At 29.2% G+C, this 19,512-nt stretch overlaps 2 protein-coding genes across 2 annotated transcripts; one reads left to right on the top strand and one right to left on the bottom strand.

Annotated features, from left to right (window-relative positions):
- Nucleotides 1-5,252: 5,252 nt before the first annotated feature.
- Nucleotides 5,253-12,859, top strand: LOC130798003 (serine carboxypeptidase-like 28). The gene is made up of 8 exons (XM_057660820.1): nt 5,253-5,736; nt 8,145-8,240; nt 8,730-8,890; nt 9,452-9,712; nt 11,099-11,235; nt 12,006-12,101; nt 12,178-12,287; nt 12,621-12,859. The coding sequence occupies exons 1-8, from the start codon at nt 5,346-5,348 to the stop codon at nt 12,767-12,769; spliced, it is 1,401 nt and encodes a 466-aa protein (XP_057516803.1). The 5' UTR covers nt 5,253-5,345; the 3' UTR covers nt 12,770-12,859.
- Nucleotides 12,860-13,318: 459 nt separating this feature from the next.
- LOC130798002 (serine/threonine-protein kinase AGC1-7-like) lies at nt 13,319-17,138 on the bottom strand. Its single transcript, XM_057660819.1, has 3 exons — nt 16,787-17,138; nt 15,321-16,060; nt 13,319-14,348 (listed from the first exon to the last, which is right to left on the bottom strand). Exons 1-3 carry the CDS (start codon nt 16,883-16,885, stop codon nt 13,451-13,453), a joined length of 1,737 nt encoding a protein of 578 aa, XP_057516802.1. The 5' UTR covers nt 16,886-17,138; the 3' UTR covers nt 13,319-13,450.
- Nucleotides 17,139-19,512: the final 2,374 nt, after the last annotated feature.

Raw genomic sequence — 19,512 nt, 5'->3', positions numbered from 1 at the left:
CCCTCATCAACAGAAAAAGGGTGCATTTATTAGTAAGAACGTCCTTTATTTTCATTTGTTCTTCCCATTTAGTTTTTGCGTAAATTCCATTGTAACTTAAAAGTCAAATAATTTCAATTGTAAGTTTTTGAAAATTGTTAATAGTTGATATTTAGAAAATATATATTAAGATGAATCGCTCAAGATCCCACATGAATATGTTTTTTCATATAAATCGAAGAGAAATCATAGTTAAAGTTAGATAATAAAATTCGTAAATTATATGTGAGAAGAACATATGAAAATAGATAGAGTATTATTCACTTTTATTATAAATTATATATAAGAAGAAGATATAAAAATAAAGGGAGTATTATTCACTTACAAATATTTTGCTATGTTCGTCTCAAATGTGTGACATGACAAAGGAGAAGTTATGCAACTTCCAATCCAATGGCTTATAGTACTCTTCATCTAAGGGGTTACATTTATTATTTCTAAGTAGACTTATTTAGAGATAATAAGAAGGGGTGAATTGTTGTATGAGGTAGTTAGAGTGTTTTTTGCTTTTTTGCGGAAATAAAGACTTAAACTTGCAAAGCAATAATGAAAGAGACACACAATTTTATGTGGAAAGCTTTTAGTCCTAAAAAGAAGGAAAAACCACGACCCTTCGGAAATTTTAAAACTCCATTATATTTTAGGCAATTCTCAATAATTACATAAAACTCAAACTTAACTATGCACTTTGAGTTTCTCAACAAACTCAAACTATTTCACTAGCTTCAACTATGAAGCACAAGCTTCCACTATGAAGCTCACACTCTCCTATAGACTTCTCCAACTCAAGTTTACGGGTTTTAACTTAAAAATCCTTTACAATATCATGAAACTAAGGATAAAATTCAATAAGATGCACTAGAAAACCTACTTAGTTAATTGGCAATAAAACACAATGAAAGAGGAGTGGGTGAGTGCATGGTCAAAAATAAGCTCCGGTTTTTATATTTAATCAACAAATACTATCTTATTAAGCGGAGAGAAAATAAAAGCATTTATCTTCACTAAACGAGGATGTGACGGTTATACTAGGATCAAAGTAATTTAATATATTTTTGCCAATAAACTTCTAATTTAAATATGCAACTCACTAAATTTATCCATAAAATCAACTACAAAAACTAGAACTACTCTATTTTTAGAATTTTTCAGTTGACGTCAACACTTCATACTTGATTCGTGGGAACATTACATTGTCTCCGAAGATATCAACTAGGAACAGCAGACCTCCTGTCTACACTTCAACTTCCTAGAGCAAACGTCCTGTCTACATTTCAACTTCTTGAATACCACAAATTATCACAAAGTCCTTGACCAAGTCCTTAAGTACTATCATCAACGATCCTACTCCAGATCGGATATTTACCTGTATCTCCTAAAATAAAATTGTTCATTTTAGTTAAGTTTAGTCATCACCAAAACATAAAGGATCAACACCATGTACTCAAACTTGTAAAATATAGTAAAACGGAGTATTAATTAATTTAGTTTTTTTACGGTAGGATTGTGTGTGATATCAATACGGTCAATTGACATCACTTGGATCCGAGATTATCTTTCGGTCAAAGAGATGGATTATATTGATCAGTAACGACTTAACGAGTGATTATATCTTAAACAAGGGATATGCAGTTTGAATAGTAATTTTCCACGCTGTTTTAATATTATTGATGTTATTAATATAATTAATAATACTAAAAATCATGTTATCATTAATTGAAGGTTGCTTAATGAAGTTTGAGGCTTGGAGGCTTCCACTAATTTTTCCTCCATCATTATGATGTTGCCCCAAATCACAATGACACGGATATTAAAAAATTAAGTTGAGTAGCAGTGTCATTTAGAAATATGACAGAAAATATAAAGATAAAGATGCATTAAAATAGTGACATCACCTCTCAAAATAATACTCTCTTGATTTCTATTTGATGTTCTATAATATATTTAAATATATTAAGAAAAATTAAATTTTAAAAATAATATTGATATTATTTTATTGAATAAAAAAGATAATGAAAAAAAAAAGACCATAAGCATTAAAAAATATATAAATAAAATTTGTACAAAAAATATGCATATCACTAGATGAAAATCATCAAATAAAGTTAGTAAAAAACTTATCAAGACTATAAATATTAAAAACATATTAAGACACTGTTTGGATATTAGCTTTTACATTGGTTTTTTCATTGGCTTTTGGTTTTTTACTTTTGGCTTTTGACTTATTGATTGGTTAACAGGAAAAAAAGTATTTGATAAGTGACTTTTAAGGATCTGAAAAGTAGGCTTTTAAGTCAAATGAAAAGGTTACTCCAATTAACTTTTTTTGTTGGCTTTTGGCATATTGACTGAATTTTTCTCTAATAAAGAGCCAATAGTCAATACCTAAATACCAAACATCTTCATAAATATCTAGCTTTTTCAACTAGCTTAAAAGCCAATAAAAACAGCCAATATTTTTAACTAGTCAACAAAGCAATTTAAAAAGATTAACCGCCAACAACCAATCGGAAAACACTCTTAAAATTAAAATGATGAAAGCTAATTATATCTAAAGTCGACATAACATCACCTAAATTGTCTTTTAAACCTTCAATCTCAATATTTTTATTATTACATTAAATGTATAAAGAATAAAAGTAGTTGTAAATTTAATAAGACTATTTAATGCTCCCAGCTTGTAATAAGAAAAAAAAAAAAAAAAAAAAAGGGAGGGTAAATGGCGATCCACAAATTGGGGCGCTTCATAAGATCATCACCGAAGAAGTGATGTCACAATATCAATCTCCCCCATTTCAAGCATCCTTCTACTCCTTTAGCTTTTATGTCCCATACACACTTACAATGACATCGACCATTCTAAGAATCATAAATTAACCTACGCAAATTCTCATATGAGACCATATTTTAATTAGATTGGTTCAATATATATTTATTTTTAAAGTAATGTCTTTTTATAGTCTTAAAGTTATCACTTATAACCTTAAAGTAATCACTTATAATTTTAAAGTGATTACTAAAAAAATAGCTTACTTATAGGTTTGTCTTATAGTGAGACGGTCTCATATAAGACGGGTTGATTAATCTAATAGTCAAAATGAAATACTCTATTTGTTTCATTTCAATTTTTTTTTTTTACGTTTGTCAATGTGTTAATTTAATATTTGATAACAATAATGGTGTATAATTACAAATTATAAAATTAGATATTAATAAACCTAATGTTAAGACGAATCAAACAAGATCTCATTTGACCATATTTTAATGAATTAAGAGAAAAATATAAATTAAAAGTAATTAATCAATAGTAATCCAATAGTAACCCAAAAGCAACTATGATATTTAAAAAGAAACGAAGGGAGTATATATTTATAATAAATTAAGGATTACAAATGCAACGATTCATGCCTGTAGTGTGATAATATTGCCGCTTTATAAACAAATTAATTAAATATAAAATATAAATTATGGATTTATAAATCTGAAACGAGGTTCATGAATTTCCCATACAATAAAATCAAATTAAATTGCACAGAAGAATGTAGATAGTAATGGCTTGAAAAAAAATGATCTAGCACCAAATAGAGCTTTTTAATTTCATTTTATCTTAATATGAATACAAAATACTTCCTCCGTTCCAAAATACTTGCACCAAATTCATTTTTGCACAATTTAATGCGTTTGTGGAATCGTTTATATCTAGAGTTATACATAACTAAAAATTATAAAAATTTGATATTATGAAAATAAGTGACGAGACGAATAAAACAATATTTCACATGACTATGTTTTTTTCTCGTATAATAACCGAAATATATAAATTACCATATAATGATGAATAGTGTAAAAATTGATTTGGTACAAGTAATATGAAATGGAGAAAGTTTGATAATTATAATGATGACGACATTATGATACTGTTTTGAAGGAAAAGACATTTTTTTAATAATCTAATATCAAAATCCTTTGTTTTAGTATTGTATTTTATTTATCATATTTGTTAGTCTGTTTACAATATTAGTTTAGATTTATGTAATATTGTTTTTATTAGATGAATTATTGGAATCCATATATTCCATGAGCATTCCAATAAAGCTCTTCATCGACCAATTAGGCGAAGGATCTAAAAAGATTGTATCCATACTTAATGAAAGTATGTTTTTATTCCATTTTACAATTTTAAGGTCCTAAATGAGAGTAATTATATGTCTAATAGAATACAAAAATGTTAGTTTTCATTTAGGTCTAGCAAATGTTTAGGGTAGGGCTGAACAGAATTTGGTCTAAACCGCAAATTAAATTGGACCAAACCATAATTTTAATATTTGGTCTGATCTATGGTCCAAACGGTCTAATCTGTTTTTTTTTTTTTTTTTAAAAAAAAAAAATTACGATTTAAGTTGGTCTCAACTCTCAAGTTTATGAATCATGTTTAGGCTTGGAGTTTAAAGTCCTCCCACTATTTCTCCACGTGGCTTCGTCAATGATTTTAACTTTAACTTTAACTTTAGATTTTTATGTAAAATAAAACTGAATAAAAAGTATATTCTATTTTTCTCTAAGATAAAGGATTTAATTCTCATCAAGCTATCATCTTTCTCAACATGTACTAGTGTACTAGCAATTTAAAAGGGCGACGAATTTGAAAAAAAAGATTTGAAAGCATTTGAAGGGGTTTAGTCTTTTAGTTTTCTTTATAGCAAATTTGAATTTAGGTTCACACTTATTCGATCCAAATTAGACCCATAGATCTTTTGCATTTATATTTTTACAAATATTTTAAAATTATTATGTGTATTCATTTGTTTGATTAAGACCTTTGTTATATTTTGAAAATTTACTTATATAGAGCTTTGTCAATTTATAAAATTTTGAATTGTTATCGCTGTATTCGTACTACACAAATCGAAACGAAATACTTGATGGATATATCGTATTAAAAACTTGAATATTAAAACTTCATATACATATATTGTGTCACTCAGTTATTATAGAGTATTAGAAAATCCTTATTAGTTGAATATGCTTAAATAATTTATACGAAAGAACGAAATTTGAATAATATTTCATTTTTCATAATTTTCTTAACCTATCTCCATTCCTCACCTAAGCTCTAATTAAATTATGAGAACCGTCCAAATAATTAGTTTAAGCATCCCATATTTCAAGACACAAAACTATAAATATTTGATGACAATATTAGTTAACTTGCATATGAAGAACACTCCTTCCCTTTTTAAGACAAGACACTTAAACGCTCATTTTAGGCTCCAATTATCCAAAACAAACACTTACACAACCATTCCATGATGACTTCATGTTGTTATATGCTACTCCACATTTCCCTCATTACTATCCTTTTATTTTCCGGCGAGACTATAGCGGCACCAGCACATGGCCGGAGCCGCCAAGAGAAAGATAAAATACTCGGGCTGCCGGGCCAGCCATTGGTTAAACTTAATTTCAATCACTATTCAGGGTATGTGAAAGTAGATAAGAAAACAGATAGGAATTTATTTTACTGGTTAATTGAATCACCATTAAATAGTAAACCTCATTTAAAACCACTTGTATTATGGCTTAATGGTGGTCCTGGTTGCTCATCTGTGGCCTATGGAGCTTTTGAAGAAGTGGGCCCTTTTAGGGTCCAGCCTGATGGGAACACACTCACTTTTAGCCCATATGCTTGGAATAAAGGTATTTTTTTCTTGGAAATTGAAAAAAATAAGTTAATTTTTGTTCAATCAACTGAAAATAATTTTAATTATTGTTGATTTTTAAATAAATCTACCTATTCAGTATAATTGTAGAAAATAAATTCAACTTTTATTTACTCATATCTTACTTACAAAAAAGATTTAAAAATTATTATAAACTGTGATAATATAATTTAATTTCAAAGTAACTCAAGCATATATTATCTAGTTTGGATAAAATGTGATAATATAAATAAACTATTGATAGCAAAATTGTGAAAAATTCTGAAGTAAAATTTAAAAAGTCACCATTCTTGAGGAGAGAAAAAGTGAGAAAAAAAAGTGTAAATAAAATTAATTTTTATGCAAAAAAAAATTATTTTTAGTAAGATTTATTTTATAAAAAATACTTCTAAAATTAATATTAAATTAAGATTGCAAGAAAAGATTTCTTTCATGGATGCCTGAATCACATAAATCAATAATTAAAAAACTTAATAAATGAAGTTTTAAATTTTTGTTGTTTTAAGAGAAATTTGGGTTAAAGAAAACATCTTTAAAATTTTCATGAGATATTATACAACTACTTTACATGTAAAAATTAATTTAAAAAATGATATACTATACATAATTATAAATTCAATCCTAAATCAAAAGAGATTATAAACGATGAGAAAAGATTTAAAAAAGGGTAGAAAATGGAAAAAAATAGTATATCTTAATAATATGAAAGATATTCAATTATGAAAAATTCTCTTATTACCTAACAAAGATAATTATATATTAAGCTTGTAAGAGAACTTTTTTAAGAGAGCAAAGCTTATTATATATTCATAAGTTAGTTTAGATTCATTAAAATACCTCAACGTAAATAGCTAATAGATTTTCGCCAAATCATCATGTAATAGGAGATTGTTATTTGAAATTTTCCAGCTTTTTAAGTATATTGTATGATAGGTACATTTATTTCAACATAAATAATATATGTGAATTTATTTTCAACAAAAGTTCCTTTATTATTAACAATTCAACTTATTTTTTTGATTATTTATTACTTTTATTTGTTGACTCATGACATTTGCTCCTTTATGTGTTGGGTCTTTACTACTATTTATTTTTCTGTTTCACTGATTTTGCATCATTTATCGTTTTAAATTATAAGTATTTTGACTAAGTGATACAAAATAACTGGAGCATAAAAGTAATTGTTGTTGTCCTATTGCTCTTTTTTCTTAAGTGGGGATATTGAATATATTGAGATCATGGAGTTAAAATGTCTCTCGATATATTAAGGGGTGGGATTAAAATTGAAAAGTTAATTTAATTTTGGTTCGAAAATATCAAGATAATATTTATCATTTTTTACGAATTTATTCTAATACATCACCATTTAAAAAAGTAAAAGGTGATAATGAGAAAATCTTAAGTGGTAATGAGAGGTCCCAAAAAAATGCTGAAAGAAAGAAAAAATAAGCTTTTATTAATAGTAAAAAAATATCGAAAATAAGCATTAAAACAAAATAATTTCCAAAATAAGCATCTTTCACTCGAATATAAGATAAGACATTTCCCGTTGTTAGTAACAGTGGTTGATTATTGAACCGAGTCAAAAAAGTCAACTCAATAATGAATCGTGTTACTATCAGCGGGCCATTATAATTGAGTTGATGTTTGACTCAGTTTAGTTATCGTCTACTGTTACTAACAACGAACAATTATTAAACTGAGTCAAAGTCAGGTCAATAATCGCTCCCTAGCAGTAACAGTGAGCGATTGTTGAGCTGAATTTGACTCAGTTTAATAATTATCGTTGCTACTAACGATGAGTGATTTCTTCCCTTAGGTTTGAGTGAAAGATAATCAGTTTAAAAAATATATTTTATTTGTCTGCTTACTTTTGTAATTACTTATTATAAATATCTTATTATTTTTTTTTTAATATTTTCATAAGATGTATGACTATAAATGGGTCCAATTGCACATTTTATGCGACTTGATTTTTTTATATTTATAATTTAAACTTTCTTTTGATTTTAGATTTGTATCTAACTTACTTACAGAAATTCATGTATTATGTTTTTGTTGAATAAGCATTGTGTTTGAATTGAGAAAAATCAAAGCTTTTGTTTGGAGGGAAGAATAAAATCAAAAATTTTATGAAAAAAAAAATAGTGACAAAATGAAAATGGGGTCGACAAATTAGAAGTGAAACATAAATAAAAAGTGTCTCATAATGATACATAGATAAAGTTTTTCACATTTACAGATTCTTAAAATAAAATAAAATAAAAAAAATCTCTTAAGATTACTTACCACTTACCATGCATGCAGGCATGACTATATGCTAATGGATCTATTATTCCCTTTTAATTTTTATTTATATATTTTTTTGTTATATTTTGTTTGTAGTGGCCAACTTGCTTTTTCTTGATTCACCTGCCGGAGTTGGATTCTCTTATTCAAATGTTTCAACTCATGAGCAACAAAATGGTGATCGAAGAACAGGTACTATATTATCACATGTTAGTGTCAGAGCATATAATAAATACTGAATCTTTAACTATTAGTTTAAGTTTTTGGTTGAGTTGGTTAATTTTTTAACATGGTATTAGAGCCAGTGTGACAAAAGCTCACGGGTTCGAATCTCAACCACCCCTCAAATCAACTAATCAAATTGGTTTCGATAATATAAGAGTCAATATGATTTTAGATTTTAAATATAATGTACGTGTAAGGTGAATCAAAAATCAAAATGATACAAATTAAGTAAGACAACCAAAATAAAAAAATAGTTTTAATTCAATGGAACTGACGGAGTATTAGTTTGTTTGAAAACTTGTATTATGCCTTAAAATTTCTAAAAATATGCAAATAAAAATAAGGCCAAAATATTATTATGGTGTGTTTTTTTTCCACTCCTAACAAAATAGTTATTGAATAAAAAATGAGATAGTATTATTTGTGTTACTAATTGGAGTTCCAAAAAATGTGCAGGCAGAGATACGTATGTATTTCTAAGAAGATGGTTAAAAAGGTTCCCTCAATACAAGAACAGACCTTTTTACATTGCGGGAGAAAGTTATGCTGGTCATTACATACCTCAACTCTCTTTAATTTTAACCATTAATCCTATCATCAACTTCAAAGGTTTCTTGGTAATCTAATTATTATTCTTTCATACTTTCTTTTTAATTATTAATATAAAAATCAAATATAATTAGAAAATAACTAAGTTTGTGATGTACACATAATTTATGTATGACTACAAATATTTTTTGAGTTTTGGTTTTTTTAGTTAATTACAAAAATGTTGCTGGCAATAGTGACGAATCCAATCGATCAATATTATAAGTGGGTTTAAAAAGTTAAAATTAAAGTCAATAACAAAGTCATATTGTATTATTGAAAATTTTGGTAAAGCATATCATTTAATTTGTCAATTTATCTTTGATATAAAATAGTTATTGTTCAACTAAGAAATGTACTCCTTTGTTTCTTTTCAAATGTCTCAATTTACTTTTAGTTTACTATTCATTACTTAGTCTTAATTTATATTTTATTCTTAATATATGCATTAAAAAATAGTCAAAGGGAATCTTATTTTATTTGTCTCAACATAAAATTTATTAATATTTAATTTTTATACTTTTTAATTATATATAATTATCACTATTAAATATTTAATAAGTAAATTGACAAATGTAAAAAAATTGCAGGTAGGAAATCCAACATTAGATAATAAGATGGACAATAAAGGAACATTTGAGTATTGGTATAACCATGGATTGGTATCTGATACAACTTACGAGACACTCAAAGAGAACTGCTTAGATGAATCAATTCTGTTCCCGCTTTCTGAATGCAATTTTGCACTTTTCAAGGCTTTCTCTGAGTTTGGAAATATCAATCCCTATGATATTTATGGCCCTGTTTGTTCCCATAATTCCACCTTCTTCCATAACTTCAAAAAACCTCTTGTACGTTTTCTCCCAATACATCAACATTTTTTTATTTAGCAAATATTCCTTTTGTCTTTAATGTTCTTTCTATTTTAAATATTTTATTTTACAGTGAGAGAAATATAATTAATATTTTTGACACATATTTAGAAGATAAAATATATGCATGTGAGATCTCGTTAAATTCGTCTTAATGTATACTTTTTTATTATGTAGTTTTTATAATTTTTTTTATAATATGTATTTATAGATATTAAGGTTTAAAATTTACATTGAAAACCGTGCAAAAAGTTAATTGGAAGAACAAAAAGATACGGAGGGAGTATTATTGTTTTAAATTTTATTTTACTTTATCAGGAGCATAATAAGCGATCTCTCAGGGCCCTTCCTTAAAACGTATAATTTTTTTGAAACTGTATAATACGAACCGTTAAACTTTTGAGACTAGCTAATTTAATCATGACTTGTTAAAATGTCTATTATCCACATGTGAGTTGTTTCACAATATTAGAGAAAAAAAAAAGAATATGTCACTTTATAAACTCTATAAATACTACTACTAATCTTATCACTAGTTATTTAAATTCTAGCATGGTATCAGAGTTTAATTTTTTTATTGGGGCATTATGACTGTTATTTAATCTTATCACTAGTTAAAGGACCTTAAATTAAATGTTCATTATCAATGAGGATTGTAGCCCTTTTAGTGTGTCATAAAAAATCTAAGCACGTTCACATATGTGGAGTAGTGTTAAAAATTAAAATCCTGATTATTACCCATATATAAGTTGTTACACATTGGATTATAAGAAAAAAAATATATCACTTTATAAACTTGTGAAACTCTTATTATTATCAATTGGTGTTATGTTTATATGTGGGTTATTAGTTTTTTTTTTTTTACCATATGCCCAATTTTTTAAATTATAACATAACTCTCTTGTTTCTATATTCTCTATATTGGTCATATGACTCTCATCATTAAGCTATTTATCATTTATGAACAAGTATTTTTTTTATATTATAAAATAGGTGGAGCAAGTGTGTTAATAGCTTATTAATAAAACGTATATTCATTTTACATAACACACAATGTGAAATTTTTGCTCAAGGTCCAAAAAAATTTTAAATGGCTCTAAACTAGCATACGATAATTATATAGAAATAATATTTAAAGTAAAAAATTCATGATTAAGGCGTAACAAATTTTACTGCATATGTTTAGTAATTATGACAAAAATTGTATAATTTTAAGAGTTTTGGATTAGTTTTCTAAAATAATAATGTTATGTATGTGTATTTTATAGTATTAAATTTTATGCATAATTTTTTCGAATTAATTTGTAAACAAGTGAGTTATATAGTGTGTGCATTTATAAAAATAAGGAAAATAAAAAAATGCAGGCATACAAATACAAATACAGTGGGAATGAAGACTGTGAAGTGACATACACAATGATGTACATGAACAGAGCTGATGTTCAGAAGGCTTTTCATGTCAATGTCACTGCTTCCATTCCTCATCCTTGGAAACCATGCAGGTCTCTTCACCTTTTAATCTTAATTCTGAAATTCTTATTTGGTCATAACTACCTCCCAACCAAAAGATTAAACTGATAGTTAAGGTTTTAAGATATGGCATCGAAAACCAATTCAAACAAAATATTTCACTTTAAATAAAAAGTACTTAAGATTCGAACATGTGACATCTTGTCACGGTGGCTTCTAATACTATGTTAAGGAACCAACTCAACCAAAAATTTAAGCTTTTGGTTGAATTAGTATATGACACATGTTATAACTTATAGGTGGCTTAAGATTTTTTGTTAGATGATTCTTTGATTGGTATTAGAGTCAATGTAACGGAGGATTCAAAAGTTCAAATGTAGCCGCCCTTAATTATTTGAGAGTAATAATTAACATCATAAGTAAAGAAATATTATTGTGTTGCATTTAGAATCATCGTTCATAAAGCGCTCATGTAAAAGGTTATTAATTATAAAGTCCCGGGGATTTAACAATCTGTTAAGATAGTGTTTGGTAACATAAAATTTATTTAAAAATAGAAAATTTAATTTTTGTCTTAAAATTCGAGAATTGCAAAATGAAACCTATATATTTGGAACTTTCAAATTTTGATACTTGGCTCATTTTACATTGTTATTGGAATTCTATGGAATTGACTCAATTTCACATTTTCAAATTTAAAATTTACCAAATACAGTATTTGAGTGAATTCACCATTTAGATATAAATTCATAAGATAATTTGTTGATAGCATTATTTATGTGTAAATTTGCATGGTATGCAGTGAAGCAGTAAGAAGCAGTTGGAGTGATTCCCCAAAATCTATGCTCCCAATCATCAAAGAACTCATAACTGCTGGTGTACAGATTTGGATATTCAGGTAAATTTTCACTTTTTTTAACTCATTTTTGTTTTTCTTAAACATAATTAATCATATAAAAAAAATATTTTTACAGTGGAGATACAGATGCAATTTTACCTTTGACTTCTACAAGATACTCCATCAATGCCCTTAAACTCAGCACAATTGTAGAATGGTATCCTTGGTATCACCCTAAACAGGTCAGTCACAACTTTTTTTACTTCCAAATTTGGTATCCTTGGTATGACCCTTAAGATTATTGGGTTATAAGCAGAGTTTCCGAAATCTAATATTGATAATATTGTGATAGAATTGTTCAAAACAAATCTGATGATTCGTTATTGGACCTTGTAACAAAATTTGATTTGACTCAACATAAAAATAGATTTACAATTATGTAAAAACTACTGTGAACTCAAGGTCAGATTTAATATCGACCCAAAACACCCCACCCAAAATCAATCAACGACACGAATGAACACTCTCAATTGTGATATTATATTTATTTTTTTCTCTTGTCTTTGTAGGAGAATCAAGTTGGAGGTTGGAGCCAAGTATATGATGGACTGACCTATGTGACTGTTAGAGGTGCAGGCCATGAGGTTCCACTAACTCGCCCAAGACTTGGACTCTTCCTTTTTCAACACTTCTTAAGGAATCAGCCTATGCCCCAAATAACACTGTAACATTTGATTTGCGGCACCCCAAATTTGCATCAATACTCAATTATGTTACCATTTGTTATTACATTGTGACTACTTATAGATAAAGAATTGAAGCAGTATTATTATTTAGTAAAAATTGTCGAAAAATATCCAATCTTTCACGTCTCCGTTGTAAATGATCTCACCTATTTTAATAATCCCATTTTTAATATATATTTGCTTCCAACATGCCCTGCGGGCTAGGGGAGGGTGGGGTTATGGTGGTATAGGTCACTGGGTATGTTGGGAGAAAAAACATAGTAAAAGTTAGATTATTACAAAATAATTAAAGGTTGAATTATTCGAAGCGAATGGGTGAAATGTTGGATTATTTTCGACAATTTTTCCTATTATTATTTATTATTATTATTATTATTATTATTATTATTATTATTATTATTATTATTCGCTCATCTATAAGATACAGATGACAGAGACATTAATGTAAATTTAGAATTTAGTTTTAAACATAAATTGAAAATGATATTTGATTGAGTTACGCAATCTCGTCATTCAAATCCTAAATCCGTTCCTGTGAACAGACTGAAATCTCATACTACATATTTGTCATAAAGAATTTCTGTTTCAAAATAACAATACAGTTTTGAAGTTCTTTGTACAACAAAAAATTAGTCCCTTCTGCTAAACAAAAGGTATAGTTAATTAGAAATACTCAAAATCGATGTAAGTCGAATCGTCAGAACTGCTCGGGTTGTTGTCACTCCCACTAGAGGTTTGAACCTTCTTTTCCACACATGGGGGAGGTGTTTCCTTACTAGCAAACTTGGAAAAATCTACGGGTTCAGGCATATGAGGAGGAGCTGCACTTCTTACAAGTGCCCAATTCACGCCTTCGAAAAAAGGATGTTGTTTGATTTCAGTCGCACCCCTTTTATACGCGATCCTCTTATGGGGCTCCTTAATTAGGAGCCCACGAATGAGATCTCGTGCCACCATGCTAACATTCGGAGAGTCGGGAAACCTCAACGGCTGGCCAACCACATTGAACAAGGTGGCTCGATTACCTTGTCCTTTGAAAGGGGTAGTTCCATGTAGGAGCTCATACAAGAAAATACCAAATGTCCACCAGTCCACAGCACTACCATGCCCCTCACCCCGGATGATCTCAGGGGCGAGGTACTCATGGGTCCCCACAAATGACATTGATCGGACATTGGTGGGCTCAGCCATTAGCTCTGGGAGAGACCCATTTACGAAAAGTCCAAAATCTGATTTGGACTTTCGGTTTTTCTTGCTGGGTAGTATCCGGGGGAAGAAGCTAGACGGCTGTATGCATACCTGAACTGCAGTTTCCTCGTCGAGGATCCCACCACTACCCCCACCCCCACCCCCACCCCCACCCCCACCACTGTTAGGAACGTGAGCTGAGGATGACTTGACTAGTGTTGGGTTTACTGAACATCTGAGGGAGAGATCAAAATCTGAGAGCATAATATGGCCTTCATCCCTCACTAGTACATTTTCTGGCTTTAAGTCTCTATATACTATTCCAAGCATGTGTAAATACTCTAGTGCTAAGAGTATTTCTGATGCATAAAACCTGATTCAGCATCAAAATATCATGATAATGTCATGATTCACCTTAACACATTCTATAATTAGTAAGTACTCATATAAACATGTAACTATCACACATTATGATGATTGATTGAGTAAAACTGGGGCTTCAACCATTAGTATAAGCTTTTGGTTGGATTGGTTCCTTATCATAATATCAAAAGTTCACGGTTTGAATCTTATTCACCCCTTATTTCATGTGGAATAGTCATCGCCAGGTTTGAGGAGGTTTGTGCTCCATCCACACTTTCAGTCCGAAGAGCTCTCGTGTGAGGTCCGGAGCGAAATAGAGTATATAACATATTCTAAGACTTTAACCATTAGCCTAATCTTTTGGATTGAGTAAAAAAACCTATTATGGTGCTTCAACCATTAACATAAGCTTTTGGTTGAACTGGTTCCTTAACATAATATCTAAAGCCAACATGTTATAAGGTCACGGTTCGAATCTCATCCACCCCTTATTTCATGTGGAGTATTTATCATCAGGTATGAGAAGACCTGTGTTTCATCCGCACTTCTAGCTGAAAGGACTCTCATGTGTGGGCATTATAGAGTATATAACATATTTTGGGACTTAAACCATTAGCCTATTCTTTTGGATTGAGTAAAAAACCTATTATGGGGCTTCAACCATCAACAAAAGGTTTTGGTTGAATAGGTTCCTTAACAAAATATATAAAAAAAAAAAGCCAACATGTTATAAGGTCACGGTTTGAATCTTATCCACCCCTTATTTCACGTGGAATAGTCATCGCGATGTATGAGGAGGCTTGTTCTCCATCCACTGTTCCAGCTCAAAGGGCTCTCGTGTGAGGGCCGGGGTGTTATAAAGTATATAAGATATTCTGGGGTTTCAACCATTAGCTTAATCTTCTGGTTGAGTTCGTTTCTTTGACACATGATGCCAAAAGAAAAAGTATTACACTTTAGGCTATAAAAAAAGGTTACAAACCGAGCAGCTTCTTCAGTAAAGTGTTTGTTAGGCTGCTTTTGTCTAAGTGAATGAAGATTCCCACCACTGCAGAACTCAATAACTAAGCAGTAAAACTTATCAGTCTCAAAATGAGAATACAAAGTAGGTAAAAAAGGATGATCAAGCAAACCAAGAATCTCCCTTTCAGTCTGAGCTCTAAGCAACTTGTTCCTACTAGCAAGTGATACCTTATCCATAACTTTCATAGCAAAATGTGCACTAGTCCCTCTTAATTCAACCAAATAAACACTACCAATATCACCATAACCCAACCTTTTTAAGAGCCTAAAATGGCTTAGTCCTAAAGGAGACTCTCTAGCATTAACCGCGTTTATAGCATCCCATCTGATATCCCCTCCAGTATGCGGCTTAAAGGGTGCTGAACTCGTGCTCTCGATGCTGTCACTTCGGTTATTGCTGCCACTGCTCAGCCCGTCTCTTCTCTGTATTGCCGGGTCTTGAGGTGGGTTTGGCCTATTTGAAGGTAGTGTCCTTAGATTGAGGTTGTTGGACCCGGGTTTCCATACTGGATCCAGTTGTTTTCTGTGATCTGGGGGCTTGTTTTGTACTGGTATTGTCAGTTTGTGCTTTGAGGTTGGATCTGCTGAGCCTGGTTCCTTGGGTGATGTTGAGTCTGAGTCCATTATGGTTTTGGCTCCCCTTTCTGGACTTATTCTTTTTGGTTCATGAGTCTCTTCTGATGATGATGGATATCTCATCTGTTGTGGTGTTCAAATCAAACAAGATTTGTTAGATTCTGTAACCCCAATTTCATTAAGTGGCTCCCGCATATGCGGGGTTTAGAGAGGTCAGATATACACACTTACCCTTGTTAGTGATAGCAAAGAGGTTTTTTTTTTTTTCCTATCGACCCTTTAAATAGCCAATTATAATCAAAATCAAAAAAAGTAAAAGACATTCCCAATATTCTACACAAGGCAGGATCCAAGTGGGGTTTTATTTCTGAAAAAGATGTGGAGAAAACCAAAAAGGTATAAATCTTTGGCTTCATTCATTCATTATCATCTTTCTCAATAAACTAATTAGTAAAACACATCAAGCTACATAAGCATTAACAAGATGTTAACGCCTTGTTTGTTAGTCAGTAATAAATGATGTGAATAGTAATAAAAAGTTTGTGTAATTTTAGTACAAAAATATTTTGACAATTTTAATGGTTATGCTTGTAAGCTTTCAATCATCTCATTTTTTTCGCAAAATTCATTCTAATATATTATCAATCATCTAATATATTATCAGGTGGTAATGAAAAATTATGAAAAAAAAAATATTTATGATCAAAGTTCTATTAGCATTGGAATGACATGATACATTTCATTAAAATTTATAAATTTTAAGTTATTTCCATTATCACCTTTTAGTATCAACAACCAAACAGACCATAAATAAGCCAAAGTACAAAAGAAAATGATTAACATGCTAACCTGAGAAGTATCAGCCTTGGCCAAAGGCTTGAACGGCGTCAACGGAGCAACGCAGCGACACCGGTTGAATCCCTGGTTAGATGTTTGTGGAAACCACATTATGAACAGTTAGCTTGATCAATATCTCGAAATTCTACTATGCTTTGATAAAGAACTTATTAAAACCCAAATGAATTTCACTCTTAAAGCTTATGTTTATTAATTCATTATTGCTATAATATTTCCTAAAATCAATAAATTATGTACTATTTCTCTAAAGATTCATTGTCTATCGTCTATAATCTCAATTATATCATCATCATACTCAGTGTAAATTATGATTAGGGATAATCCCAATCATATATACACATTATATATGTTGAAATTTAGCAATAAAATTGACCAAAGTTTTGCATATATTGATGTCAAGTCATCATCTTTTGACAACTAAGAAAAGAAAAAAAAATTGTGATCAGCACGTTGACAAGATGCCCAATTATGAATTATCCCTTTTGACCAAATCTTATTGAAGAACAAGAAGTCAAGAAGGTCTCAAAAGCTGATTATCATTTTGATAATAATACTTGGATAATGTTGGCTTCAAACTCAATAGATGGTTAATCTGTGTAATGCTAATCTCTATGAATCAGTTAATTTACACCGAGTTGATTTCAACAATGTGCTTAAAATCAAATAGTTAATCATATAAATCAACTACATAAATCAACTACTCAAGTTATCTATCATTTATCTGTCGTTTGTCAAATATCTCTTAATTTATTTATATTACATCAAATTAACAGTATAAAATTAAGGATTATACATGATATAGAATCATACTATACCATTTCTCTTCCATTCAACTTGCCACATTCTCTATTTTGAAATATTTATTTTATAAAAGTTTATTTTCAACAATTTCCTAAAGACAAAATAGTGTAGGGTAAATAAAGTCTTGCACAAAATGATTTTGACAATTTAGAATTTGACTTGGCACTTTTACTTGTTTGTGTATAAAGGTAAATGAATGCCAAATAATTTTTTGGAGTGCCCAAATCATTTCTCATATGGAGATTTTACCATACCACTTATAAGAGTTTAGGCAAGTCAATATTTTTACAAAAGGTTTATTTATCATTCTTATAGAATATTTTGAGTTTTTTTGATTTTTAAGTCTAGAATTTTATTTGGCCTCTATATTCTTTTATAAGGATGGATATAGTTTGTTGTCATCCAACTCAAACTATAATAATAATTCGTATGAGCTGAATATATCAAATATGATAATAATGTTATTATAAAATGTAGGATCTTTTTCCAAACCAAAATTAAGAGGAAAAAAAATCATAACAAAGGGAATGAAGAATTAACCAGTTATACATACAAATTAAAAAAAGTAGAAGCTAAAATCTCTGACCAATGTATCATCCTTTTTTCTCGAAACATTATTCAAAATTCACAATTCAATATCATTTCCTTTCTTTTATTTCCAATCCAATGCCCTTCAACTTTTTAAAACCATTAAAATAATATATTTTTAAAAATAAATTTCTGATGAATTATCTTTTGTTAATCAAGAAATATGGAAAAAAAATAAAATAAAAAAGGACAAAAAGAAAAATAGAGAAGTAAAAAGGGAGGATGAAAAATGAAAGAATCATTAGGTTTTGTTTGGTTTAGGGTGGCGTAAAGTATTCGTCCATTAACATGAATGGATGTCCGATTAATGTGCTCCTAAATTGCTGTTAGGGTATCATAATTGTAGTATCACACATTGTGTGCATTTTCCACCTTTACTATTTTTTATTTTTCTAATTTGTAAACATAAAGATTATTTAAAATTTTGATTTTAAAAAAAAATTGATTCAAAAAATTATTTAATTGGATATTCATTATTTTAATAAATATAAAATGATGATGTAACATTTGGTGATAAATTGTAGGTACAATAATATGATCAAATGAATTGTTATAAATTATACAAATATGTGGCTATAATAAATTAATGGTTTGTTGAAATATACAATTGTCTAAACAAATTTATATCGTTTTAACATAAAAATATATTTGTTATTTTTTTTAATTTTTTCATTTATTTTACATCATTTAGATGAAAAATATCTTACATTATAATCTGAAATAATGTAATATGGTTAGAATACATCTTTGATATTTATGCCTTATGTACAATTTTAGACAATTCTCTGATAATTATATTGGTTTTGTTTTTTTGATTCATCCCAAATATAATCCAAATGATTTAATTTTTTTGATTTTCCCATGTTCTACTTAGATAAATAAGATAATATAATATGTAAAGTGTATGAAAGGCTAAACATGTACTTCCTTCATTCCATTATACTTGCACAACTAATAGTAATATTCTAATCAGTTGCAAGTATTTCAAAGGGAAAGCAATACAATTGTCTTGCTACATTTTCTATCTCACAAGAGACTTTTCCGGTAGGCAATACTTGGCACTGTTCCATAAGCATAGCAGATTCATTCAAGTGTATTGTATAAGTATTTGTCTTCCCGTTATTTATCATCATTAGGAGTATTCAAAATAAATCTGATAACCTGATATTCACTCAACTTTGACCCGACTTTAAAATGAGCGTAAAATCATGAAAAAACCAATGTTAACACAAGACACCAGCCAAAACATCTAATCCAAAATCAACTCGATAGTCGGAAGGAACACCTCTAATCATCATTTTCGGTTTGCAAGAGATGCTCAAAAAAAA

The sequence above is a fragment of the Amaranthus tricolor genome, chromosome 13 (assembly GCF_026212465.1).
Source record: "Amaranthus tricolor cultivar Red isolate AtriRed21 chromosome 13, ASM2621246v1, whole genome shotgun sequence".
In the NCBI taxonomy this organism is placed as follows: domain Eukaryota; kingdom Viridiplantae; phylum Streptophyta; class Magnoliopsida; order Caryophyllales; family Amaranthaceae; genus Amaranthus; species Amaranthus tricolor.
Note: the sequence above shows the minus strand (reverse complement) of the source record. Positions and strands in the feature narration are given on the sequence as shown.

What these genes read in the sequence shown, in the direction of transcription:
- LOC130798002 (XM_057660819.1), bottom strand. Translation starts at nt 16,885, where the DNA reads ATGTGGTTTCCACAAACATCTAACCAGGGATTCAACCGGTGTCGCTGC. An exon ending in CCAAGGCTGATACTTCTCAG is followed by an intron (nt 16,061 to 16,786) that starts GTTAGCATGTTA and finishes ACACCACAACAG; the next exon opens with ATGAGATATCCATCATCATC. An exon ending in TTTACTGAAGAAGCTGCTCG is followed by an intron (nt 14,349 to 15,320) that starts GTTTGTAACCTT and finishes ATGCTGAATCAG; the next exon opens with GTTTTATGCATCAGAAATAC.
- LOC130798003 (XM_057660820.1), top strand. Translation starts at nt 5,346, where the DNA reads ATGATGACTTCATGTTGTTATATGCTACTCCACATTTCCCTCATTACT. An exon ending in AAATGGTGATCGAAGAACAG is followed by an intron (nt 8,241 to 8,729) that starts GTACTATATTAT and finishes AAAAATGTGCAG; the next exon opens with GCAGAGATACGTATGTATTT. An exon ending in GTACAGATTTGGATATTCAG is followed by an intron (nt 12,102 to 12,177) that starts GTAAATTTTCAC and finishes ATATTTTTACAG; the next exon opens with TGGAGATACAGATGCAATTT.